Source organism: Nesoenas mayeri (assembly GCF_963082525.1).
Source record: "Nesoenas mayeri genome assembly, chromosome: 15".
Taxonomy (NCBI): domain Eukaryota; kingdom Metazoa; phylum Chordata; class Aves; order Columbiformes; family Columbidae; genus Nesoenas; species Nesoenas mayeri.
In genome coordinates, this window is record NC_137559.1 from 7,548,964 (window position 1) to 7,575,818 (window position 26,855).

A 26,855-nucleotide genomic window follows, 5' to 3' on the forward strand; every position below is an offset into this window, starting at 1 on the left:
TTTTGACCCAATTATTTGCCTAATTTTCTCTTGCTTTGCTCGACTGCAAGCAGCTTTGCACCGTCATCTTCTGGTAGTGAACACAGAGAGCCCTTCCGCACCAGGACCTCTCTTTGGAGGTGATGTCACTGAAGCACATCTTCAGCTTTTAAGAGATTATGCATTAATCATGAATCTTTAACACCGGGACGTTTACGCAGCAAAGTGCCGGGCGTGTTCTGCCAGGCGCAGTGATGAAGCGGCTCGCTGCCGTGACTCCCAGCCCCACACCGCGGCACGTCGTGGCCCCAAGCCCCAGCTCCACGTTCCAGGCGGGCAGCGTCCCACCCGCAGGGGCTCAGCACCCAACGCTGACAGCGGCTTCGTCAGTCCTGCCAACTTGCGAGCCCGCTTTCCCCTGACACAGCAGCCCGGAGCAGAGCGGGACGCTGGGAAGCGGGACCCGAGCAGCGAGGCCGCAGCCAAGCGCACACCGTGCCCGGGGCTGGGGCAGCGGGCGCCTGGCGCCCCGGCGGGGCAGGGCTGTGCCGCTGTGCCGCAGCCCCGCACAGCCCAGCCCCGGGCAGGGCCAGCCGGCTGCAGTTTTTAGCGCGTGAGCTGCGCCCTTGCAGGGCGGGCGGCGCAGAGCTGCCAGCCCCCGGGAAGGGCCCGGCCCGGTGCCGCCGCTTTCCTGCCCCGGGAGGACCGGCCGGCACCCCCGGCTCGCCGGGGAGGGGCACCGAGGGGTCGCGGCCTACGAGGAGACCCCTGCCCGCTTCCCTCGAAGACCCGACCGCGGCGGCGACCACCCGCGCCGGTTCCTGTCAGGGCCCCGCGCGGAGGGCGCGGCCCCGGTACCCACTGCGGTATCAAGTCCTCAGAGAGTCTCGTCTCCACCGCCCTACCGGACAGGCAAAGCCCACCTCACCCCAGCCCAGGCCACGCTCCCCCCTCTCCACCACCCGCAGAGCCCCCACCGCCCGCGCGGCCCCGGCAGAAGCAAAACCGGCTCCGCCCCGCGTACCTTGCGGCGGGCCGGCGCGGGCAGCGGGGCCGCCGGCTCCCCGGTGGCGGTGCGCGGCGGGCGGGCGGCGCTCAGGCAGCGGCCATGTTGGCGTCACTCCGGCCGGCACGTGGGGACGCGGCCCTCCTCCTACCCACAATGCTCTCCCGGAGGCGGGCGAGCCGGCCGCCAGGGGGCACTGCAGCAACGGCGGCCCGCGGCAGAAAAAGTACTGCTGGCAGCGGTGGGATTCGAACCCACGCCCCCGAAGAGACTGGAGCCTTAATCCAGCGCCTTAGACCGCTCGGCCACGCTACCGCCGTGGCGACGGTTCTTTCGCCGCCACTTTTACTTCAGATCAACCTGTTTTCTACCCTGTTCCTTTCCCCAGCCCTTCCCACCTCCAAGCCCCAGTTCCCGCAACCACTCTCACTACACGCCCCTTCCACCTTAAAAATAAAATGCTGGGGGTTATTTCAGTCGCCGCCTCCAAGCAGGTGCAAGGGCAGCGGTGCAATGCGGGCGGGGAGCCGGGGCGGACGGGGCGGGCTGGGGCCGAGCTCCGCCCCGCCCCGCTGCCACGTGGATGCCTGTGCACCCCTTCGAAAAGTCTAAAACAAATCTAAAAACTGCGCATTTTAATTTTCTGCTGCAAAGCCGCAACTCACTGAGTTTGCCAAGTGAAAAGCCAGGAAGCTTTATGGCTGTTTGGGGTTTTTTTTCTTTCTTGCAGCAGAGGGACAGGCATGGCAGGCTGTAGTAACACCAGTGGTAGCAGCAGCAGTCAGAACTTGTGTGAAAAGGGGCAGTAGCACACTTCAGGTGCCTCATGCCCCGTGGAAGTGCCCTCGGGAGTCTCTGACCACGTTTTTTCTGAAAGTCTGGCCAAGTTTTCTTGGGGAATTAATGCTATTGTCACCCTTTAATTAGAGGTGAAGGGTTGTGCTTGAAGAAAAATTCCAGCTTCTCTAGGGCAAGGCCACAAAGTCCTAATGCAGCTTGATTTAACTCTGCAGTTACGGCAGTCCATTTAACCAGGATAGAGAATATAAACCTGTTGGAGCCCTCACCCATCTCCTGCAGCATGTCCCACAGCCGGCCTGTCCCTGCAGCACCCTGCAGTACCAGCTCTGGTCCCCAGGAGCTGCTGGACGTGGTTCTGCCAAGAAGCCACAGCTTTGCCGTGTCTTGCTAAAAATTTCATTCACTGCCTACAAGTGCTGAGGAGTAACAGCACACACACGTAATCAGGAATGGGATCCTTCTTCAGTGCTGCTGCAGCTTCACACCCTCCCTTCAGTGCCTTGTCAGAAAAACATGGGGTCTTTTGAGAACAGAGGGAGAATATTCCAGGAGAACAGTAGGGCTGGCCCAAGCTCGGTACCTGTGCAGACGTCTGCCCGAGCATAGAAAACCACAGACTTTTATATCTTTACAGACCATTCATACCATGATTCAGCCCAACAGCAATATTTCACTTTGGGGTTTTCTTGCTTCTCATTGGATCTTTTTTGCTGATTCCATGTGGGCCTTTCTTTTGTTCAGCTGTACACACTGTTTATGGCTGTCCCCATGAAGTGTTCAGGTCCCCAGCAGTGGGAGACACAGGAGAGATGGCCCCAAACTTAAACCAGAAAACAGCCTGACTCCCCACCAGGAGCACCGGCCCTGAATCCAACCTGAGGTTCACGTGAAATCCTCCCTTTTAACACTGAGAAGAAAGTAGCAGCAGCTATAGCTAAAGACAAGACTTACAAGTGCCAAATTTCACCATTTTTCATTTTAGTTCCACTACAGTGGAATGAGGAAGCCCTACTGGGGCTTTTTTGTTAGAAGATTCTGCTATTTCAAAGCGCCTTTGCTAGAGAACAATTTCATATTGTTTAAACTATGCAGGTATAATAAATTATACCTATCTAAATAAAGCAATAACAAAGCAACGCTAAGAGCTCAATTTTTAACAGTTTAAAAGGGCTAGTAGCAGACCTTTATTCTTGAACAGATAGAGAAATAAATCATACTGAAGAGGACAGTGTATCATTGGATACTGCAGCCATTACAAAAAAACCACCACGTTCTCCCACCTCAAATCATAGAGGCCAAGTATTTCCATTATTTTCTCAGGACTAAGCATAGATTGAAGGCATAAGGATGCCTCTGTAGCCATCCTGCAAATGAGCATTTCAGTCCTTACATCTTATTGCTTTAGTTACAGACACTGCATATCTAATTGGATGCAAATAAAACAGCACATCAACTATTTCGTTTTCTTGAGGAAAACCCAGATTTTCATGCTACACATCTAGTTGTTTTTCTTTCCACTTAGTTATTTCTGACTGCTGAAAGTGAATGAAATGGGGGATGGAACACTAAAAACACCACAGAGGATTTCTGGAAGCTTGCAAGAGTAGGACTGATCTTTGGCAAATTATAAACAAAAAAACAAAATCAACCCTCCACATGGAATGGCTAAAACGCTACTGAGAAAAGTGACAAAAAAGAACAACTTTATTGACCAGGCACAATGAAACCAGACAAAGTGAATGGGAGGACCAAGCAATGCAGGCAATCAGTATTTGCATGTCTGACATACAAAGGCTTCCACCTCGCTGTCCTTTCCCAAGCAATATTCCCACTGACATCCAGAAACACTAAACCCGGCTAAGTTCTGTCAGGCTGAGCCTCAGATTTATTTTCACTTTTTTTTTTTTTAAATATAGATTTTTATTTATTCATTGTGAATAGATTAAAAATACAGCATATAGCAATATCATTTCACAAGTCGGTCAAATATATTGGTTTCATCTTCAAAAGAATACAATAGAAGTTGTGCATATTCTGTAAACAATTTCCATTTTCAATTTATTGACAGTCCTATTTATTGTATAGCTACATAATATCACCTAAGGGCAGAAGGTAGTCCACATCACTAAAAAAAAAGTAGTATAATTAAAACATTGTTGGCAAATAACTTTTTCACTGACCTGTGCATACATTTACACACCAGATCTACAGAGAAGTGTCAGCAACTTTAGCAACTGATAAATTTAGCAAATTACACCAAAAAGTGTCAGTAATTACACTCTACGTCCCTTACTTACACATTTTGGATGGGCACATCCAACCTCCTCCCTACATGGTTGGTGGTGGTGTTACACACGAGATCTTCCTTGGAAGGAAGCAAAGACTTGGCATCAACACCTTACGAGGGAAAATAAAACCTTTTGTCTGAATTTGTTATAGTGCCTACACTGTATCAGTTCTGCACAAAACACTCTGTTCACCGTTAATTGAGAGCTGATACTATAATGTTATGAACTGAAAATGAACTCATCCAGAAGAGGTTTTGAGCACCTAAAGCAGAACTTTGGAGAGGCACTTAACACACCCATCTGACCTGCAAGCCTATAAAGTCTAGTTCTATGTCAGCATATTAGGCCCAAATAATATGAGGCCCCCCAAATTTGCTTATTTTAGTACCTAGCTTTGTATCTACCTGAGCACAACTGAGATCTAGACATTAGACATTCCTCCATTAATGGGTGAAGAGCTTCACCTTCACTCTCAAAACAAGAAACAAAATTTAAAAAGGCCACGAGCACTACTTCCCCACACCCCCCCGCATTATACAGCAAGGAGATGCTGCCATGTGTTGCAAAGCCACTCATGGCTACAACTGCCTGGCAGTTACAGCACCCACCCAGAAGTACAACATCCTTCTCTCCTAGAAAGGATTAAAATCATCCCATCCGACTGATTTAACCACTAGGACATCACCTCCCAGACAGTGGCAGCTGTTGCTAACATCATGCTTGGATATTGTTTAAACATTAATTCAAGATCCATTTGCCAGAAAGAGAGTAAATGGGGAGCATAACTTTGGAGCTCAGTGAAAGGCACTCACACAGGAAAGGAAGAACTGATTTCTGTTCCATAAACACTTTCTACATTTTACAAAGAAACTACTATTACTTAGCTATGCATGCAGAAGTCCCAATGAAATCAACTCCATAATCTAGCAGCCTGCTTAGTTTTTAAGCAGACTTTTAAATGCTTGGCTAAAGTGCAGCTGGTGAGCAGCATAGGTCAGTCAGCACTTCATAGGGGCTGCCCCTTATTATCAATTTATAGCCTTAGGAGACTGTAAGGCTAAGAAGGCCAAAGCTTCCATCTTAATCTCCTGCAAAATGACTGTTAACCACAACCAAGGAATAGGAACAGCTTCTGTACTATTCATAGGGATGGCAGAGCAGCTTTGGAATAAAATACTGGATTTGGAAGAAACTTATCTCTATGCCATGATAATCCAACCACCACCATGTATTTGTCCTGCCATTACTGGTTAGGTTTATGCAAACGGGACACAGAAATTCAAGTGTTTAATTTCTTCCTTTTAACCAGCAATCTTCTCTAACTAGGATTTGAAACTATTTGCAGATAAAACACTATTTTAAAAGCTATTTAAACCAGATAAATTATACTCTATATATAGAAGTAGGTGAATCAACATCCTCTAACCTTTTCAAACATCCCTCTGGAAAGGTTGGAAGCGTATTCTCATTTCAAGTGAGATGATCTAGTTTCACTGAGAATTGAGATATCACTGTAAAAATAACTTCAAATTACCCATATATTACAGATCTTGCTACTATACATCATTGGACAAATAGCATATAAGATCAGTAAAATTTTATACAACTAGGTTACTATATGGTGCAAAATGTGAAAATGAGAGAGGTAGCTGGATGCCTCACCTCGTCAGGAACAGTGATTTTCTGATGGTAAAATATGCAACGTTGGTAATGAATAAAACATATTCCACTGTGAATATCCTCACTGCCAATCTGAAATATCTTCCCCAGCCCTCCCCAAGCTGTAAGGATTCTATCTGGAATTTGTTTGAGAAGGGTAACAGAAGTGCCCAAGGACACCACTGTGATAGAGCGGGACTACTTATTAAAATGAGTAGCTGCATGCTTAAACCGAAAATTTACATTCACATGCAAATTTGGCGTGATACACTAAAAATTATGAAGAAATGCTGAAAATTAATGAAAATTTAGGAAAAATGCAGGGAGGAGAAGAAAAATGTAAACAGACTGAACGTTTGCTGTGTGAAAAACAGGACACGTAAAACCTAAAAAAACATCAGCCTCATTTTTTGTCAAAAAATCTAGGGTGCTCAGTTCTAACAAAAAAAATACAAAAGGTCAAGTGTGTCTGTATTACAGCTTTAAAACACTAGCAAAAGTAACACTATGGCACCCTAAATACCACTTACATTTGGATTTCTCCTCTCAAAAAAAAAAATTAGAGAACTAAAATACAAAAAACCCCTGGTACCACCACACAAAAATACATCTTTTTAGCTGCAAATGCAGCGTTTATAAAATATATATATATATATACAAAAGCTGCTTAATTGTGGTATCATTCTTCCATCATCGCCCAAGCTTCTTCTGCTTTTTGATAGTACTGATTTGCCAGCCTGCCTTTCATGGCTGCCATTGCTGCTTCTGCTGCTTCTGTGTACAGCTCACCTAGGAGGAAATAGCGTCAGTTATGTCGATAGGATAAAGAAGTAACAGCTCTCTACCCCGAAGCAATTAAAGGACAAAAAGAGCAACTGAGGTCAAACTACAGGGCTGATGTAAGAGTGCATTTTAATAGTGACAGCAGACTTACATCAGCTAGGAATCTGACTTTGGCTCTTCAAGTTGAAAGTTATACGACTGGCTGCTGATGGCTCTTCAATGTATTTGCAAGGACTGGAAATACGACCAGCCCACAGGAGCCCCGAGAGAGTGACAGACTTAAGAGGCCTGACACGTGGGTTACACAACAAAGGCAATGGTGTGTAGGGCCAGAGAGTCATGGGTGTAACTCAAAATTCAAGCAGCAACCTGCAGTTCAGAGGCCTCACAGGAGGGAAGGTTGCTTGCTAGTGACTCAGGGTGTCACAGGATTGCACCTACTACCTCCGCCAGAGAGATCTCTTATTTCACTGTCTTCAGCCTTTTATCACTCAGCATCATTACAACTTCATCCACAAATCTGAGGGTATTTGACTCTCTGTATGTTTTATTAATAACTGAAGCAGAGAATGTATTTTTGGGGTACAAGTTGGGGGAAAAGGGAAGAAAAAGCAGGATTACTGATTACAGAAACAAAATGAGGACTCACCTGATCTCTGTGGATCCTTATTCAGGTGGAATCCTCCCATCATTAACATCTCTGCCTCCCTGGCCAGAAGCAGGTACCGGGGCTCATCCTGGGTGCCATCATATTCACCTCCCTCATCATAGTCAGTCATGTTCAGCGCAGCATTGTACCAGTAAAGCGCCTCCTTCCAATCCTGTACTCTGAAGTGAAAAATAAATTTTTAAGATTATACAAATGTTCTTTCCCTTTGAGATTCAGAATTCAATATTGCACTGGCTTCTCAAAGGCTTGATGCTCTCCAAAAAAGCAAATGATCTCACAGAGCCTCACAAACTCAGTGCACTGCATCAGGTCACTAGATCACAAGAGGCTGGGGTCACTTTATTCAGTAATTACAGAGAAGAAACTATCAGACTGAAGTGTCTTGCTGAGCTCAAGTCTGAGCTTTCACTACTAGCTGTATGGCTTTGGTCTGTCATTTATATTTGTGACAATAACTGACTTAGAAGCAATCTGAAGTTGCAGAGAGTCTTGTTTCATATGTACATTTAAACCAGCAATTTTCATATTGAGAATGCTCAGTGCACCTCAATGAGAAGTTTAACTTTATCATAAATTTCATCATTTCCATGTGTTTCACTGTTGTGCAAAAACAAAACTCATGTAAATAACAAAGACATGCTACAACACAAAAGCAAAAATCCCACTATCAACACCTGTTATATTTGGTACTGAAGAAAATTACCATTTGTCTACTTTTAAAAACTCATCTAAAATGCTAAAAAAAAAAATAAAATCAGGCCAATATGTTGTATAGCCTTTTGGCAAATCACAATCTATTTCTTAGTCACAATGCTGGTCCTATGCCTCCTATTGAGACAGGAGTGCTAACCAAATTAAGAGAGACTTACTGAGATAACAGCATTTTTAAACTTCTTAGAACTTAAAATCATCCTTAATTAAATATAACATCCTCAGCATCAACACTAGGTTCCTATGTTCCTACTTTTATTATGAGAAGCAGTGAAAGACTACAACTGTGACAAATACTTTGTTCATCTGACTGCATCTTATCTATAATCGCTTTACAACTTCATTTATTTCTCCTGTTCTACAGCATCTTTCACAGCTTAATTAGGCAAATCAAAACAAACCACTTTTCAAATAAATTATGCTTAAAAAACAAAACAAAACACACACACACTAAGAAGGAGCCATGGCAGTTATAAATACTTTTCACTTATTTTTAGGGTTCTACGTGTTCATTTTTTCCCCACTGGTCTCACAATTTTAAGTATGCATCTCCCAATGAAGTCACCAACTTCAGAGAAAAAAAAACTTGGCTATCATTGGGCAACCTTGGTATGAGGGTTAAACTCAAACATACAGGTGAAGCCAACAGCAGAAATCATCTCTGATTTTCTTTCTGTGTTATCATGGCCTAAATGCTGCTTTTGTTTACAGCTGGCTAAGTCTGAAGTGACTCAAAAACACTCCTTCACAGCAGCTCTTCATGGGAATGACAGACATGCAGCAAGTGCTTCTCCACCCCCGCCCCGCCATGGAGTACCAGCAAGTTAAGTTACTCAGTCACACACAGTACCTGTCTGAACCAAGATTTACACCTGTATCATACGCTCTTGCTACCAGAATCATGGAAGGCCGGTCTCCAGCTTCTGCTGCTCTCAGCAAGTAATCAAATCCTTTATTTCTGTTCTCCTTTGTGTCCTAGTAAAGCAAACAAAACCTTTAAAATGTGTTTCTAGGTGAAACCATCCCTTCCTTCCTCTAACATTAAATGCAGTTTCTCTAAGTCAGTAATGGCTGCAACTGTTTAGTATGTCTGAGAAACAGGCCCAACCACCAGAAAATAAGAAGCTGATAGTAAAGATCACATCAAAAACTTCCCAAAATTATGCAATAATTTGCTGGCAAAACCAGGAACACAGCATTTTTTGCTGCTTTGTCCAAGTCCTTAATTACAAACACATTATTTTCTCTGAAGAGGCTACAGAACACTTAACTATGGTTATTGTTTCGTATCCATCTCTTGCCGTTCTTACATTATTTTTACAATGGACTACAATTCTGCATTTTGTCATTTTCTTTGATCTTTCTGTTTACCTCCAGGGTGACCTCAGAAAGAATGTGATGTGGCAGCTGAGAGCACATGAGTCCTAAGCCAACAATGGCCTCCAGCTCCCCACAGTCTGCAGCACGCTCCAGGTGAAACAGCGCCGACTCCTGATCCCATTCCTTGTCTTTCTCACAGAAACGCCCAGCTTCGTGATAGCGAACCATGGCCAAATGAACCTAGAACACCATTATACACGAAAGAGATACAAGTATTAAGTATGGATCTGCTGCTTCAAAAGCCCTGTCCCGATGCTTTACTTACACACCAAAATACCTCTCTGACATCACTATTTAATTAAAGCAAATTTCATACCTCTGTGACTGAGCAGAGGACTAGTTTGATAACACAAGGACTCAGAGCCTGACTTGTGCCTGAATAGATCAAACAGACAAAATGCAAAGACTATATGCAGTGCAGCTGCCTCTCCAGTTCTGTAAGTTCAGTTACACACAGCTTTATAAACTTGACTACTGGAGATAAAAGACCTAATTCAGCAAGACAATAGCTCCACGATGTTTTCCCACATTCATGCACCCTGAGCAGTATCACAGCAGGTTGCCACACCAGAGCACCAGGTCTTAGGGGCCTGTCCCAGCAGATGTGCTGGGGCCTTTGAGACCTTTAGGAGGGAACCATAGCTAAGGGCATCCAGCCTGCAACTGCCTAACGTGCCAGCCAGCACGGCAAACAGCAGCGACCATGGGTCACAAACTTCTGCGTACAGCAAGGGCCCTCACAGGAAAGGAATTAACCTGGAGCATAGAAAATCAAGGATGTTATCCAGGGTAAAATCCTCTTACTACTGAAGCTTTTATTGTCAGTGGGGGCAGGATTTCATTCCAAACATGTAATTTTTTTCCTCACCTCCCCAAGGGAAAGTCAGGTTTCTTCTCAAACCAAAAGGTTTGAGAACATTTGAGCCCTCAGGATGTTCAGGAAGACCTACACCATGTGTTTTGAGAGTGAGCTTAAGCTCATACATAAACCCAAACTTATTTCACATCTGCATTGTCTGGTATAGTCTAGAGTAAAAAGAGTTGGCCCACACTACTGTGTTTCAGGAGCCCAACCCTGCCTATTTGCAAGGTATGTGGGTCAGACACACCACATCTATCCCACTGGATCCTCCTGCATGATGCCTCTGGAAAGGCAGATGAAACAGCACAGTCCTTTCCAAAGGAACCCAGATGTTCCAAGTCCAAAAGCAGATAGAATCCATGGGTTCCTGAGCTTACATGTCACTTATAAAATATGATTAGGTGACAGAAAGCTACAGACAGGTTATTTATTTTTACCTGCACAAGTAAGTCATGCAGGGCAACACCTCTAAGGAAGTAATAAATACAAATGTTTCTTTCCAGTTGAGAAGAACAGGATCACTAGACCCATCCTACCTTCCCAAGGACCGACTTCCCAATTTTCTTTTCGAGTTCCAGTGCATTAAGCCTCTGAATTTCTTGGGCAACACATGACGGTCTGTGGATGTGGACTCTGGAAGAGTTGTAGAGATTCCATTTCTCCACGCTGATCTGAAATAGGGAATATACTATTATTTCTATCCAAAATTAAAATTTCCATACTATTCATTTGGATTACCATCCAGAAATCAAAGCCCCCATTAATATTATTACTTATTAGTAAAGACTGTAATTTAAGACACAGCTTTCAAAAGTCAGGTTAGTAACTGAATAAATGGTTATTATTCTTCACTAAAGACACATATAAAGCCCTCTATTTCTAATTCTAACATAAAGTATCTTCCATAAATGACAGCAGCAAAGCATTATCTTCAAGTTCTGAATCACAAACAAAGGTACTTAGAAAAATAGTCACACTGCAAGCACTGAGGTTATCCATGCACACAAAAATTAAACCCATACTTTTCTGGTCAGAATTTGAGTTCAAAACATTTTAAATGCTGCTTGCATACTACAACTCTAGAAAAATTAGAAGTAACAGTGCAGAAGATGATAGGCAGATGTATGCATTGGTGCTTCTCAGATGTTTAACATAAATGAGAACAAACAACTTAAACAAAACGGATGGATGGGAAACAGTAGCCTAAGCCAGTCCTATCAGGATGAAAGCCTTTGGAGGTAACGCAGGGGAAACAGGACAGGGAAGGTCACTGGCACAGAACTTCAGTCTGTTAAAGCTGTTTCAATTTCCTGAAACAGCAATATATAATCATTAAAAGAAAATTCTGAAAAGCATCTCTAATTAAAGTATTAATTGTTGTCAAATCTCTGTTGTTTCCTCACTTGCAGAACAGAGCTATTTGTTTAAGTTCATAGCCACAGAAACTAATTATCACAGAAGCTATAGTTTCTAAAAAGAAAAGAAAAATACAAGAAGGTCTGGTCTTCCCTAGCTCAGTGAGATACACAGTGGAGAGAGCTACTGTCACATATTTTAAACACCTCACATTTTAAAAAAATAATAAACCAACCACGTATGGCCACAATTCTAAAAATAAAGTGCAGAAAGGGAATACAATCTAGTTAGGCAGGAAAAAAATCCATAGAATTTCTTTTAAGTGAGAAACACAAGCACAATCACTAATTTATGTCAGGGAGTAGTTACAGAGGTGACAATTTGGTCCTAACTGTACTTCTTTAATTGGAAAATAAAGACAGAAATAAAAGGAAACAACGCAGAGTGGTAAGTTAGTATTAATAAACACATTCTGTAGCTGTGATAACCAAAGGGTGAGTGGAAGGAAGGAAAACTGACATCTGATTTAGTGATGTGAACTCAAATGGTAGATGAGTGGAACAAAGGACAAGCAGAGTGGCAAACTCATAGTCCATGAACATTTCTGCTTTATTTACCCTTGCACAGCTTCCCAAACTGTCTTCATCAGATTCATGTCTTCGGTTGTTGTTTGAATGGGCCTACGTTAATGCAAAGATTTACATCATTTAATCTGCAGCAACTGATGTGTGCCAGTTATTCCTCTAGACTATTCCGATCCAGCAAAATTAATAGTGACAATGACCAAAAGAGTTTCCACGGGATTCTTTTCTCTCAGTGGCATCACAACATAAAAAGAAACATACTGAATGGTAAAGAATATGACACACTTAGGCTTTAATCCTGTAAACTGGATAATCCCATGACAAATACCTCACTGCTTCAAAGGTGACAAAAGGAGTGTAATCTTTGGAAGCAGTATTCTCTTTCCTATGTTCTAACTAAATATCTAGTTAAGATCTTCAGGTAAAAAAGCATTTATTTAAAAATTTGTATTTTAAAGGAGTAACAAACTAACCCATAGGAATCCTAAAGTTGGATATTATTATCTGATAACAACATTAATTTTGGTGAGCTCTCAAGCCACAAGAAGTCATAGAGAGTCGAGAGGGTAAAGGAGTCTGGAAGTACATCATATTGATGGATTCCATATAACAAGAAGCTGGCTACATTTCTCAAATGCAATACAGTATACTTAAAAAATCCACAGCAATATGCAATCACATGTGGTGTTTGAAATTAAGCTCCTCATTACAAACAGGCTTTTTTCCTGTAGAAGTGTCATTAATGTTCCCAAGACAAATAAGTAATTTTGCAACATGTGGGAATTTATTTCCTCTTTTTATGAAGTCTAGATCAAGGGGGTAAAAAAAATAAGATTCTTCTATGGAAGCAGTTCAAGTATGAACAGATCCAATTCTGTTAAACCCAGAGTCAGGTTCTTACCCTCTCTCTGTGATCCAGATCTTCTAGCTCACTTCTCTTTTCACTGGGATATCCACTGTCTCCACCATTTTCAAAATCCTACAGAAGGTAAGAACGAAACACCACAGCATTAGCCCCATCCTTTGTACAGATCTCAGACTGACATTTCCCACAGAGAAAACCTTCCGCTGGTTCTATGAGACATGTTGGATGAAAATGATTCTATGTTGTGCTGCTTCTGACAGACAGAACAGGACTTAATGACCCAGGAGGTACTGCCCAAGCTCTGTCCTCTCTTAGATACATTAAAAAAATCAACGACTTGCACACTTTATCAAACCAGGAGTCCATTTAATATAGTTTTCAGTCTTTAGCCAGTCAAAAGATAAAACAGTAACTGACAGTCCCTTGTACTATGGTCCTCATTACTGCAGGTGAGGTTCTCTAACATCCCACAGCACCAGTATTTGCAGAGATTTCATCAATGGGGATTCTGTTTAGCTTTCATACCACAGCAGTTGGCATTAGTGCCAAAGACACAACATGCAGGCAGCGGAACAGACACACACTTTATCTGTTAAAATACAACAGATGAAAATAAATTTCTAGAGGGGAAAAAAAAAAATACTATTTTAAAATAAAATGTTCTTCCTTTACTAGAAACAGCAAATGCATGCAGGTAACGTGACCTGCAGCAATGAAAGCAGGCAGAGCATCTTTATGTGCTTTTACTGAACACAGCCTTCAGCCAGTCCTTTAAAGACACATTGAGGAATTGCGATCTTATTTTCTGTTGGAAAAACACTCACCCTTTGGTTATCAAGCTGATCATAGTCTCTGTGAACCAGGTTATCTACTTCATTGAAAACAGGCCAATCTAGGAAGAAGAATATTTGTAAGGATAATGTGCTTGAGAAGAAAGCTCTAGATACCATCATTTTACCACAGTTTTTCCACAGAAACATATGTGCATTAATTATCTGCATAGAAGTACTTTTAGTTTCATTTCTTCTCAAAGAGGAATGCTAGAGACAAGTATTCTGGACTAAATACAACATGCTTTTGTGTTTAAAACCAACAAAATAAAACAAGTTGCTGCCAAATGTTCAGAAATCCCCAAGGAAGTTATATATGGGGCTTACTCACTAAGCATGTCCATCTTTTGGCTGTGAGGGGTTGCTGAGGAAGGAGAGCAGGGTAGAGAGTCAAACGCTACATCGCTCATGCTTTCATCTCCAGAGTTTTCAGACAGGCGGCACAGCAGAGGAGGTCGACTACCAGAGACTGTTCTCACCCGGCTGCTGCCACATTTTTCCTCTGTGCCACGGAGAATTGTTTGAGCAGATTCCTTGACAAATTAACAAGAAAGTCTCATGAATAATGCTTCTCTGTATGCTAAGCACGCTACATAAGCCAACATGAGTGTTTATTAGGAGTCCTCTACAAAAGGGGGAGTATAAATATGCACACATATACATAACAATTTGCTTTGAAAAGTTCTACATCCTAACAGAATACCAAGTGCTGTCATTGTTACAGTCAGAGAGAGTTCTGCTTAGGACTGAATTTCATTCAAGGTGTTTCATCAAGTTCCATTCCCACTAATATCAGTTGAAACCAAGATCAGTTAAAGACAAGCAGATCTATTCTTTTTTTCTCCACAAATTAGGTTTGTGAGATACTAAACTAATTAATGATTTTACCCTTCAAAGATACACTTGGCCCTAACTATACGTGTTACAAGGATCCCTATTAATTAAAGCTACAGCATTAATTCAGAGACAAGTATAGGTAAGTCAGCTTTAAACTTCTGTCTTTTAAACGGCAACATTAGTGACTAAGGTGTTTTTATTTGCCATGTAAATAGCATATTTCGGTTTTATTTACAGGTCTTTTAAAGTTAGAATAAACCAGCTATACTGCTTAGTTACACTTTTTTAATCAAGCACTTACAAGCAACTTTCTATTACAATCCAAGGCATCTTTCTCTTTGGGTGAAAGATCAAATGGTTCAAGCCCCATGCTTTTGCAAATCTTGTTGCAGAAATGTGAATGAAAGAACAAGGCCATACCTCGAACACCTATGGCATTAAAAAAAAAAAAAGTGAAGAAAGGGTTTACTCAAAGTTTATATGATAGTTTGCTTACTAAAAGCTCAAGTCCCAAAGCCTTTTCTAAAAAGTCAAAGGAGAAAGAAAGAGAGAAAATGCTTTGTAGCACACACAGCTCAAACCCACTTCCATTTTATTTTGACATCTGTAATGGCTTTTCACTCTCTCTCCAAAATCTTCAAAAGCTATGTATACATAGGATATACTAATAAATAAATTTAGCTGCATCACTGAGAAATATGCCTAATTAAATCCTGTTTACAAAATGTGCTGTGCCCTATGAACAACTTCATGGATACACACCTGGAGTTTTAAAAAGATGCAAGGCTTATCTCTCCACATTCAGCTGTATCCATTTCTGCAACGTTGCAAGGAAATTCAAGAACACAATTGTTGCTTTCACATCACAGGAAACTACTAGTTTCATGACTTTAAGAATAGGCCAGGAGACATGAGCTGAGATTAGCTCTCATTTTAGATCTGCCCTTGTGTGGCAGCTGCCATGTTCAGGGACTCCTTAGAGTAAAACTTCCCCAGCTGTTTGCAAGACCCTCAGATATGTGCCAGCTCACTCAGCCACATAGCAACTACCCAGCAGGCAGCTGGGAAGAGAAAACAAGCATCCATTTGTATGTGAAACAGGATCATTGCTTTTACCTAGGTTGCCATCTCCAAAATCTGTACCGTTCTCTGTATGGATCTGAGGGTCCGTGTAAAGATCTCCAACTCCCTGGATATCAACAATAATCAGCTGGTGTCCTGAGCGCTCAAACGTAAAGTGACTAAAGGCCTGCAAAGAACCATAGAAGACATGTGAGAGCATTCACCCTTCATCTACTGAAAACACATATTCATCTCTTACAAATGGACAAAGAAGTCTGATAACCATATTGGTGAAATATGACTGGTATAAACACCATGATGAAGGAATGAGAGACTAAAAGGATATAGTGGATTGCTTCTCCAACCTGTCCCCACTCAGAAACAAGCTAAAAGAGGTATGGTGAAAAGCAGCAGTGAGAATGTGCAGGGGAAAGGAGATTGCTTTATTCCTCCTTCCTGTACTGGAGATTCTGTTTTCCACTACAGCCTTCACCTCAGGAAGCAGAGAGCTGCCTGGCAGAGGGAACAACTGTGGAACTGTGAGCTCTGCAGCCCTTGGACACTATTTCCTTCTGCTAACAGGCAAAGCTGTGCCATATTTTGAAAAGAAAAAAAAAAAAGTGAGTATCCCCACAAATTCTCCTTCCCCTACTACACCCTCTGGGAGGTTCCCCTGAATGGCTGATCTGGCTCTATATTGTGTATCAGATAATGAAATGCACATTGGAACTCTTTAAATGCAGCATTTCAAGAATCAGGTATAAAAAGCTCTTCTCTTTGGCATAAAGCTGAGACATTAGGAATCTTCTGGGAAGGCCTCCAAAGAAGCACTGCCAGGCCTGGGGGAGGTGACTGGTGGCAACAGACAAACATTTTAACTGCAGTAAATCTCATAGAACATTTTGTTCCCATTCTGTGAAAGCATAGCACTGATTCAGTGTATGAAAGACAGCCCAGAACATAAAACCTCTACTTACATTAAAGCATCATGACAAATAACTAAAAAAGTGAAAAGAACAAAACCCTCAAGCCCCAGTAAAATACTCCTTTGCTACGCTGACCTGTTTGCATTTTTCACCAGTATTTTAAAGTTCTTTTATGAGATCCAAGAATCACTTGAAATCTGTACTTGTATTTCTACACACAATCTCAGATTCAGCTGTAGGTTCTAGCTGAAAAAAACAGATTCTTATATGCAAATGGATTAGATGTTTAGTTACATGAGTTGGATGTCTGCGACCTCCTTTTGTACATTATGTGAGGCACCAGAAGACTATCTAGTTCATAGTACAGAGGTCTCCCTCCTCGCTTTAATTTGAAGAGAGTTTGAAATATATCGATGCCTGCAACTATAATTAGTCAAAGGGCTTAAGGTTTCCAAAATATAATAGCCATGTTCAACTCAACGAATATCAGACACTGAAATGCAATAAAGAAGTACTCAGTGCTTGAAAGAGTAGCCCCCCAAAAAAGGGACAGACATACTGCAAAAAGAGAAATTAATCTGGCATTGTACTGGAAAGTCTGCAGTTTCCTTTCTTGGCAGTAATGCAAGACCTTTGGATAGAGCCAAAAAATTCCCGGCAGCAGACTCTATGGAAAGCATTAAACAAAGCCTTACTTGCGGAGTAAGACGAATGTTGTCGTCTCGCACAAATCCAGAATTTGAGTTGTATTTGATGTATTTGCCCTCAATGTAATGTTCCAGATGAAAAAGAGGCTTTCCAGGTCTGTTCTTCATTTCAATAATACAGGTCTGCATGATATCCACCTGGAGAGGGAAAGAAGATAAACAATGACTAACAGAATACCATCTTCAGATCAAAGTGTGTGTGAATCCGCCAGCTGTGAAAACTTTGCCAATGAAAGAAGCTGAACAACTGCAAAGATCTGTCTGTTTAACAAGGGAGTTGGGCAAGAGTCACATGCTTGTTAGGTTATTGGAGATATTCCATAAATTAAAAGCAGTCACTTCAGCTCACTTCTGCAACAAATCCCTCTGAAAAATTCTTACTAAGTATTGGCTTCTTATTTTATTTTTATGTGTACCTTAAGAGTACTGGAGCACTAACAGTTAAGTATTTGCTCAGACTGCTGCTGGCAACAAATTCTGTGACATCTCTGGTTATCTTAAAAGCAGCTGGGCAAATATCAAAAAGAGCAATACAAACACTCTTTTATTTCGGTCTTCAGTCAACAGCTGAGAACACTCAGATATTCACACACACATAGTCCCTAATTATGGAAATATAAAGCAATTTCTGCATTTACTTCATTAAAAATCAGCTGCCATTTAATGAAAAATACAGTAGGGCAGAAGAATCTAAGTAATTAAATTTAATGGAATGTGAACAAGTAATTCTCTCTAAATTTATTTGGAAACTAATCTAATAGGAGAGCAAGACCACATTTTTGCTTAGCAAGATCTTTGAATGTACCTGTTTTGGTGGCTTGTGCCGGTTGTACTCTTCTCCCCAGAGTTTTGCTTCCATCTGAAGTCGGACATCCTCAAAATACACATCCCTGCCCACACTGTCTATGTATTGCTTGGCAACATAGTTATAGGCACCTTTCCAATTCTGTGTGTGTAAGAAGTTGGACAGCTTTTTCCTGAAAGACAAATTGACCATTGGTGAATCGAAAACCAGGAACTTTTATTCAATCTTCCCTATTTCTTTGCCTGCACAGACAGAGCCAGGCCCTGAGATCAGCATTAACCTCAGTTATTTACCAGACATTCTAGCTGAAAAGTGAAACACAGGTAAGGGGCAAGGGAAAAAGCGACATTCCATATGAATGGCTGGGACATGTCAAAGTGCCTGTTTGATTTGACTGCAGTTAGTTCTACCCTCAACTTCCTCACTTACTAATTTTTTTTCCCTCCCCACTTCCTTCAAACCCAGAGTACAAAGGGCTGGTGCCACCTCAACACCCTGTCCTAATGTCAACAATTATTTTCTGCAGAAATTGACAAGTAGTGGCCTTTCAAACATGATCTGAGAGGAGAAAGTTCTCTGCTATGATGAGAGCAAACTGCTGCCTTCTCAATACACAGGGGTGACTACTTAGTATCCCCCATGACATCAGAAGGAAAACTGCTTGTGACAGTTTTTATGATGTGGCTTTTAACTTTTTTTTATGTGCAAATCTTGAATCCACAGATTTCTAAAGAGCAGGGGGAAAAAAAAAAAAAGGACTTTACGACTTTAACAACAGAGAATCTGCTGGCTGCCAACAAATGGATTAAGCAGTTACTCAGTGTTTGCAGAAGATGCCAACATTCAAGTCAAATGGGGAAAAGCTCCCATTGTTATCAAGAATTTCAACCCAGAGAGTCGTCTTTCCTAGAGTAACCTCATCCATTTATATTAGACTCAAGGGAAAAAGAACTCATCCTCCCTTCAGCTGTCCCAAGAACTTATTTCAAAAGAGAAGATGGCAAAAAGGTATAAAACATCTCTACTGTGGAGACCCCAGCAATGCCAAGCCAGTCTGAAGGGGGAAGAGGAGTATCTAGATGAAGGCATAGCCAGCTGCTGAGCAGTTCTCACATTCTGTTCAGTAACAATAACGGTTTTCTGAGCCTTTCTTTGTGACATAGCAAATTGTACATTTTGACAAACAAGTAGCAGCACTCAGTCTCAGCCGTCCCTCTCCTTCCTTTCCTCTCTCCCTCCCAAGACCTTGGTGCAGAGGTAGAAGTACAGGGATGCTCTAAAGGCAAAGCAACTCCCGACTGTCTGTCCTCCTGCTGGGGCAGGCAGACAGTTGCTATAACATAGGCCTTGGAAAGAAGGAACAATCAAGTGAGATAAGAATTTTGGCCAGGATTTGAAACCTTTCCAGTTCTCTGAAGAAACAGATTTCTCTCCATAAAACAAGGCAACTCATGTGCTCTTCCAAAGCAAACACTCTCTAAAGTTTGTTGAGCCTAGTGCAGCTAATGCTGTCACTGTAATGACTAAAGACTTGCACAGTTTCAAAAACCCACAAGAGAGAGCTCCAGATAGGAAATATCAGTGCATCACCAAGAGTTATGGAAAATCCAGGAGCAGGAAGCCAACTTTTTTTCTCCCTTGTACAAGAGGTTAAGGCAAAGCTGCAAATATATATCTCTGTTTATGACACTACTCATGATATTTTGTAAAGGGGAATCTGGTCATTCAGAAACAAGAGCTAAAAGCAATGCAAGCAGCAATGTCAGCAGGCTGAGATTTGTTACTTTCTAGGCTTCGTTCACTGCTGTCTCTATCTGACTTCCTAAGATCAGAGCCACGAGCATGAACTGATAATGAAACAATGCCAAACTGGAGGACTGAGGGGTTATTTTTCCCCCTTTTTCCTCAAGTTCAAAAGATCATGTTTTGTTATCCAGAAGTTTCTCTATTTCCAGAAGTGAAACCAGACACAAAATGCAGTTTCTCTGGATTCTGTAGTTGGAAAGACAGCAGAGCAGCCTTAAACACACACATGTATGTTTTCCAGGAAACATTCATTTCCAGAGCCTGAGGAGGGTGGGGTACTCTTCTAGTATGAACTATCTATAGTTGGATGCTGATGCCTGCAACTGTATTTGCTAACACTCTCTGCAGAAAGAGAAGTTCCTCCTCCACCTGCCCCCAAACTTTATCCTTTTTGAAAGAGTGACTTAATATTCAAGCTCTGCTTTACTAAGGACAGGATTACTCTAGTACATGTGATTCAAACTAAACTCTGGGTGGAAAACCTTCTCTACCAAGGAAGGCTTCCGAGTTGAGATTGCACTATCCAACTATTCTTTTCCCTTTTCTCTGCCTAATTATGGGCCTTAAGTTGGCCTTCAGATTGCACATACCTATGGCCTCATATCAAATTCAAAGATATTTTAGAACACTAGGGACGCAGGAATAAAGTAGTTGCTTCTGTACTTTTATGAGTATCTTGCCTCCAAGAGATGCTGGAAATAGCATAAATCTATGAATTGCTGATTGATAGTCTGATCATACTTGCTGGAAGTGGACATGACTGCAATTTATCCATCCCATTGCAGTTCCAGTACAGGCAGTAGCTTGACTTTCCAAAGCCAGGCATGATGCTTGCTCGTGCTTCCCTTAAGATAATGTTCTGCTTTCTGAATCCCACCAACTGTGCTGTGGCTGAAGTCACACAAACAGGAATAAATCCCTCAGGTATGTCTTTTAGGGAGGCACTGCAGGGAGCTAATGGGTAGCCACACTTTACACAATTTCCACTACACCTAAGTGAAATTTGAGTCACCACAGAAGAAAATACTGCATGGAGGCCAAAAAAGATAAAGCCAGCAGATACTTACGTTCTGAAGCACTCTCGCATTGCTCCACGGCCAAAAGGCTAGAGAAAAAGAAAAAAGAAAAACCCAGCATTGACATTTCCACAAGATTATCTTCTAACCAGTAGGAGACAAAACTATGTCTTCCCCCTTTATATCCCACAGAAGCAGTTCTCAAACAGGCTCTATACAGTATCTGTCTCATCAAAGAAAAGTGAAAACCCACTGGCAGTATATGTAACAATCTGAGGAAGAGATATTAGGAATAAGCTCCCCCCTCAGTATCCCACGGTGCAGATGTCACACATCTTTCTAAAGAAGCTATTTAAATTCTCTCTCCAGTTTGGAAACAGCTCCGCTGTTACTGCCTAGAGAAGCCAGCTTCACAGACCTCATGCTCTCTGCCTTGACGCTTCTGTGCAGGATGTGCCCAACAAAGCATCACCTCCCCAGACACCAGATACTATGTCAGTAGCACACAGCAAGGTGACTCCAACACATCACCAAGCCCATGATTTAACTGGGAAGCAAGAGTGGCTTCTACTCACACATACAGAAAATTCAGTCTGTTTTCATCCTAAGTGCAGAAATCATTTGGAAGCATGCAAAATAGCAGGACTATTGCCAGGCAGGGAGATGAGGCCAGCAGGAAATGGGAGGTCTGAAATGGGAGGGAGATTACTGGGAAAGGAACAAATGCCTCATGTGGTCAATGAAAAAGGGCTGACTCTGTATTCTACTCTACTCTGGGGAGAAAGGCTGTTGAGACACCAAAACATAATGGATGTGCCAAGGAAAAAGAGAGGCAGGAGAAAAGAATAACACTGAGACTTCAAAACTTCTATATGAGGAAAACATCTTGCTGCCACCGTTTAGTAACAGGAAGGAAACTACAAATTTGGCTGCTAATAAACATGAAGGATGGTGTGATCTTACTTGTGAAGCCATCTTGATGAGGACTTCATCTTCAACCCAGTCCCCAGTAACTGCATTGTACCTGCAAAATCAGACATGCCTCTTATAAAAATGCAGAGGGAACCCAAATCCTCCCATCTCCAGCGCCTATCCTTCCTTATCTGTAGCTGACTGCTAAAAAGTGCTGGTGCCACTCCAACACAAAAACTTCTAGTCTTCCCATCACATTCCTGTCCTCCTTACTTCAGGTGGGAAAGAAGAAAAATGTATAGCTCTTTGAAATGACACCGAATTGTATTGACAATGAACAGGTTCCGCTACCCAAGCTAAACTTTTGCAACAGTACAAATTAGGCTTTACCTGCTTTGGCTTTACATCTCCTCTGTGACACACACGCAGTACTTCAGGGCAGAAAGAATATTACCAAGTCCTACTCACTGGACAGGTTGTCCCCTCCAAACCTAAGCTTCCATAAACCTGGTTCTGGCTGGGAATCTGCTGCAGGGTTGTGGAGGACGTGAGCAGAATGCAGCACCAGGTGTGGCTGTGAAAAGCAGCGGGGCCAAGAACTGCCCAACACTGCACCACACAAGGAGCAAGTCTCTGCACAACCCTATGATAACAAAGAGTACAACTGTGGTTTCTCCCCACCCGCTTAACTCCCAACACAGTAAAAGCCAAATTAAGAACCACGCTGGCTGAGTCACCAACACATGATTGTTTCCAGCTCAATTCCCCCAACCTGCACTGAGTACTTCACGCACCCAGATATCCCTTTATATATTCTGTATCACCACAGTTTGCAGCAGACAAAACAGGAGGAAAGAGGAGCACCAAACCCATCTCCTTTTAACAGGGTATTCGGGTAGCCCTAAACCAATATTATCACTTATTTGTATTTTAAAATATGCAAACTATTTCAGGACTGCGTGGCTGACCAGGGACAGATGCACTCTATGGTGGGGAAGAAGTGCACTGCAGTGTCATGTGATTGGGAGGCCTCCCCGAACACTGATGCTAAGTGGTAATTAACTGGCCTCTAACTCCTACCCCTTCCACCCAGAAACCTGTGTCAGTAGGGTAAATGTCTTGGCAAAGCCTGTACTAAACCATAGAGAAAAAATTAAGGGCCAAACTCAGTTTCAGCACGTACACCATGCTGAGCTATTCTGGGCTTTATAGGGATTTAAATTCCAGCCACATGCAACAACACTGCATGGACAGGCAACAGTGAAACTGCTATTTTGGGAAAGGCACAGAGTGTTACATTGCTTTTTTTTCTAAACTATTTAAATTAAGTATGCTGCCTCTTTATTGGGATTCATTTCCTTATTAGATTAAGTTTACAGCATTAATAAATCAACTAGAAAATACTTTTCAGCTGCGCTTCCTGTCTGTATGGTGAAACTCACAGATACTACTTAGGTGAGAGAAAGAATGGGACACTGGTTTGCCGAAAGGTTTCTTTTCTGAGATGTGCAATATTTACATATTCCTGGGAGATCCAGTTGAGACACTGGGCATTATCGAAAGTTCTTCAGCCATGTAAATACACATGTTCTGCACTACACAAACACAGCCCTCGCATAAACAAGCACATTTTGTTTAACATCAGCAATAAAAGCAGAAAGACCCACAGACCTGTAACGAGTGGCTTGTTCCGTCTCAATGTCCTCAAGATGAAATTCTGCCCATGGATCAGGCATGTGCTTAGCTTTCTGAATTGCATGTTTCCAGGTTTCCTGAAGAAATTACAAACCAGCAGGTAATTCATAGTCAGCTACAGCTCACAACAACACCAAAATGCTACAAAAATGGGCAAATTTCCAAGACCCCAAAGAACCCACCCTTCAGAGCAGGGACCCAGTGGTACAGAGGACCACTCTGACATTTTATAGCTTCAAGTACAATGAAACACAGTTCAGAAATAAAAAGCAACAGGTTTCAGTTCAATTTGCAACATCATAAAACTACTGAGAACAGAATCTGGTTTAGTGTATATCAAATATTATTCTCAAAACCTGTTGTAATTTGCAAATATCTCTAACACATGCTGCAAACAGTAACAACTCACACCTAGATTATATTCATTCACTTTTCTGTTTTCAATTTTTAATGTTTTGTAACTAATGGCATATGCTGCCAGCATAAGCGTAAAAAAGACCATACAATAAATAAAACAAGTTTAAAAGACAAGCTGAGAAATATTTCCTGCATGTTTCATATCAAAATGAAGCTGCCTCATATCACATGATGATACGCCTTTCATAGGGAACTGGGAACTTCCATACTTGAATACATGAGAAAGAAATAGGGAGATAAAAAACAAATAGTATTGCTTGGTGAGTTATCTATATCAAATCATTTGTGAGTAGGGTCTCTCTCCAAAAGATTACCTGTGTCCGTGCTAGATAACGTTTTAAACAAATTAATTACTTGTGCTTAATCTTGTGAGGTGCTTTGTACAAAAACTGTATTCTAACCCTCAAGCAAACAGAAGTTGGACTTCATGGAAATGGTGGTAACAGTGCAATTTTTCTCCTGCTGCAGGCACACAGCTGCCATACACACTAAGTAGATGGCCTGCATCCATTCTGTTATTGTCCACAGTAGGAAATACTGTGAAGAAACAACTACAGATACACACTCTAGGAGAAGGAATATTTCAGGGTAGAGAACAAAAGATGGGTATTATTTCATTTAAGAGATAGCTTTTTTAGTTTTGACTTAGTGATTTTTATGGGTTGAGACAAGCAGTTCTCCGAGACAATAAAATAATGAACAAAAAAAGGCCATAAAGGGGGAAAATAATCTTAATGCATATATTAGATATGGTGTTCACATTTTCTTTTTAACCTACCCGACTATGGTCAACCACAGAGCCGTGCTTAGAACGATGCTGTGTGTCATTCTAAAGGACGCATGAGAGACATAAAAGTAGGAAAAAAACGTGATAAGACAAACAATTGACAAAGAGTCTCTGTTCTCTTTGTTAATTAAAAAAATCCACTTAAAAGCCACTCCTCAATTTATATTCATAATTTAGGTTAATTCTTAGAATGTGAACAAACCAATTGGTAATTTTTGTTATTGGAAAATGTGTTAAAAGGGTCTTGCCTATTAACTAGTTAATTAAACATTGCTGAGTCCTGTTTGAACAGGGATAATTAATAGTAATTCTTCTGTCTCTGCACTGCATTACCAATGGGCCACACTGCAATCAGCTTTGGGGTCTGTGAGGTAGACTTGGATCAGTCAAGGCCATGGTGGTTTAAGATGTTACCAGTCCTGGCTGCCCAATTCACTCTGTGTCACAAGTCACCATTCCTGCAACTTAAGCAGCAGATGGAGACTTGCTTGCTCCACATCTCAAGCTAACACATTTTATCTGTGATAGGAGCTAAAATGCCAAATAAGGCATTGTGAAGCCCAAAGCACAGGCATGTATATTCTGCAGAAGTAACATGATAGCTTAGGAAAGGGGAAATAACCGCAACTTCTTAAATCCTTACCAGTTTTATCTCAGGCCACATGACTCAGAACTCACACTGTAAACCCAGAAGCAAGTGTTTAATATGTGCTAAAATGTACAAATGAAAACTAAGTTCCCTATCAGGTCTTAACTTGCTTATTAATAGCATATATACCATCTGTCCCCTTATCTATACTAAACTTTAACTGTTCACGTTCCTTAGGAATATGTACCTTGTAATGTTTCTGTTAACTAGCCTTGGTAAAACTCTTACAGCAGACAAGACAGTTTCACTTTTAACATGTTGTTTAATATGTTACCTGACTGAAATAAAACACCTGGTGTCTCTCCAGAAATAAAGCATGTATTAGGCATGACCAAGATTTAGAGTATCTACTAAATAAATATGTTAATATTTATCACAATAAACGTGTTAATACAACACATTAAATCCTAGTTTAGATAAAACGTAAGAGACACGCCAGTTTACCACAAATGGTGCATACTTGGAATATCTAATCTAAAGAGCAAGTGTCACTTGTGTTCTTGAAGCGCCATGACCTGTGGGTTTGTCTCCATTGCCTGGACTGATCTGTGCAAAGGTGGAACAGGACACACTGCCAAGGAAGCACCAACTATGACCCCTTTAACCTCTCTGTGATGCTGTGATTGCTGTTCATTTCAAAAAGGTCAGATACTGCTCAAGTACACCAGCAGGAATTACTGCCAGTGTGACACTTCATGTCCAAGCACAAGAATCAACATGTTAAAAGCTCCCTAAGAAGGAACGATAATCTGAAAACCTATCATTAAAATTTTATCATTTGCTATTTTATTTGTCCAAATAAAAATATTATGGATTGTTAACTCTGCTTGGCAAATCCATAATAAAATATCTTCTGCCAGGCCCCAATTTAGCTTACAATAAGTATCACGTTTTAAATCTCCTGATCAGTGTATTGCTTTTTTAACGGTTTGATCATAATGGCAGTGAATTGTTTGCTTGGAATCTGCTGCTTGTAGATGAAGACCTCTCACTGAACTGAAAGGGACAGTATGCAGTTCAATGGCAGTGTTGGACTATTGGCTTAACAGGAAACTGCAGGTCTGGAAAAACAGACGTATTTTTTTATTGAAAAGTGTTAGTTACAAGAGATGAAACAGTTAGAGAATCTCTCATGCCAACTAAGTAAAACCAAAACCTTAGTGAAGGCTGGAGCCAATACTTACCTTAAAGCTAAACGAGTTTCTAGGAGAAGAGCTTGAACCATACTGTTCAGTTTTTGCTAAGGTGCGATAATAATTGTCATCTTTTATACTGGCAGACTTGTTAGAAACAGGATCATCAGTTATTGGACAGATAAAATAATTGTCTTCATCATCACTATCAGCATCAAGGTAATTTCCAGAGTTAGCTGTAGTCGATCTAGCATTATCAATTCCTTCCATACGAAAAATAAGGTCCTCGTCTGCCATGTTTGCGGGAGGCCAGTTTAACTCCTGCAATG

The 26,855-nt window shown here is 41.6% G+C and overlaps 2 protein-coding genes across 2 annotated transcripts in view; both read right to left on the reverse strand.

Annotated features, from left to right (window-relative positions):
* Window positions 1-1,089, reverse strand: part of POLR3E (RNA polymerase III subunit E) — a 28,629-nt gene extending 27,540 nt beyond the window's left edge. The window contains exon 1 of the mRNA XM_080353834.1: window positions 1,004-1,089. The gene's annotated coding sequence lies outside the window, so the exon portion shown is untranslated. The remainder of the gene's footprint in view (window positions 1-1,003) is intronic.
* Window positions 1,090-5,793: 4,704 nt separating this feature from the next.
* EEF2K (eukaryotic elongation factor 2 kinase) lies at window positions 5,794-26,823 on the reverse strand (the record flags this gene model as incomplete). Its single annotated transcript, XM_080354054.1, has 17 exons — window positions 5,794-6,522; window positions 7,166-7,344; window positions 8,748-8,872; window positions 9,269-9,457; window positions 10,676-10,810; window positions 12,113-12,175; window positions 12,981-13,058; window positions 13,769-13,836; window positions 14,106-14,307; window positions 14,913-15,040; window positions 15,728-15,860; window positions 17,295-17,444; window positions 18,112-18,283; window positions 20,985-21,022; window positions 21,897-21,957; window positions 23,517-23,617; window positions 26,578-26,823. The coding sequence occupies 17 exons, from the start codon at window positions 26,821-26,823 to the stop codon at window positions 6,413-6,415; spliced, it is 2,178 nt and encodes a 725-aa protein (XP_080210180.1). The 3' UTR covers window positions 5,794-6,412.
* Window positions 26,824-26,855: the final 32 nt, after the last annotated feature.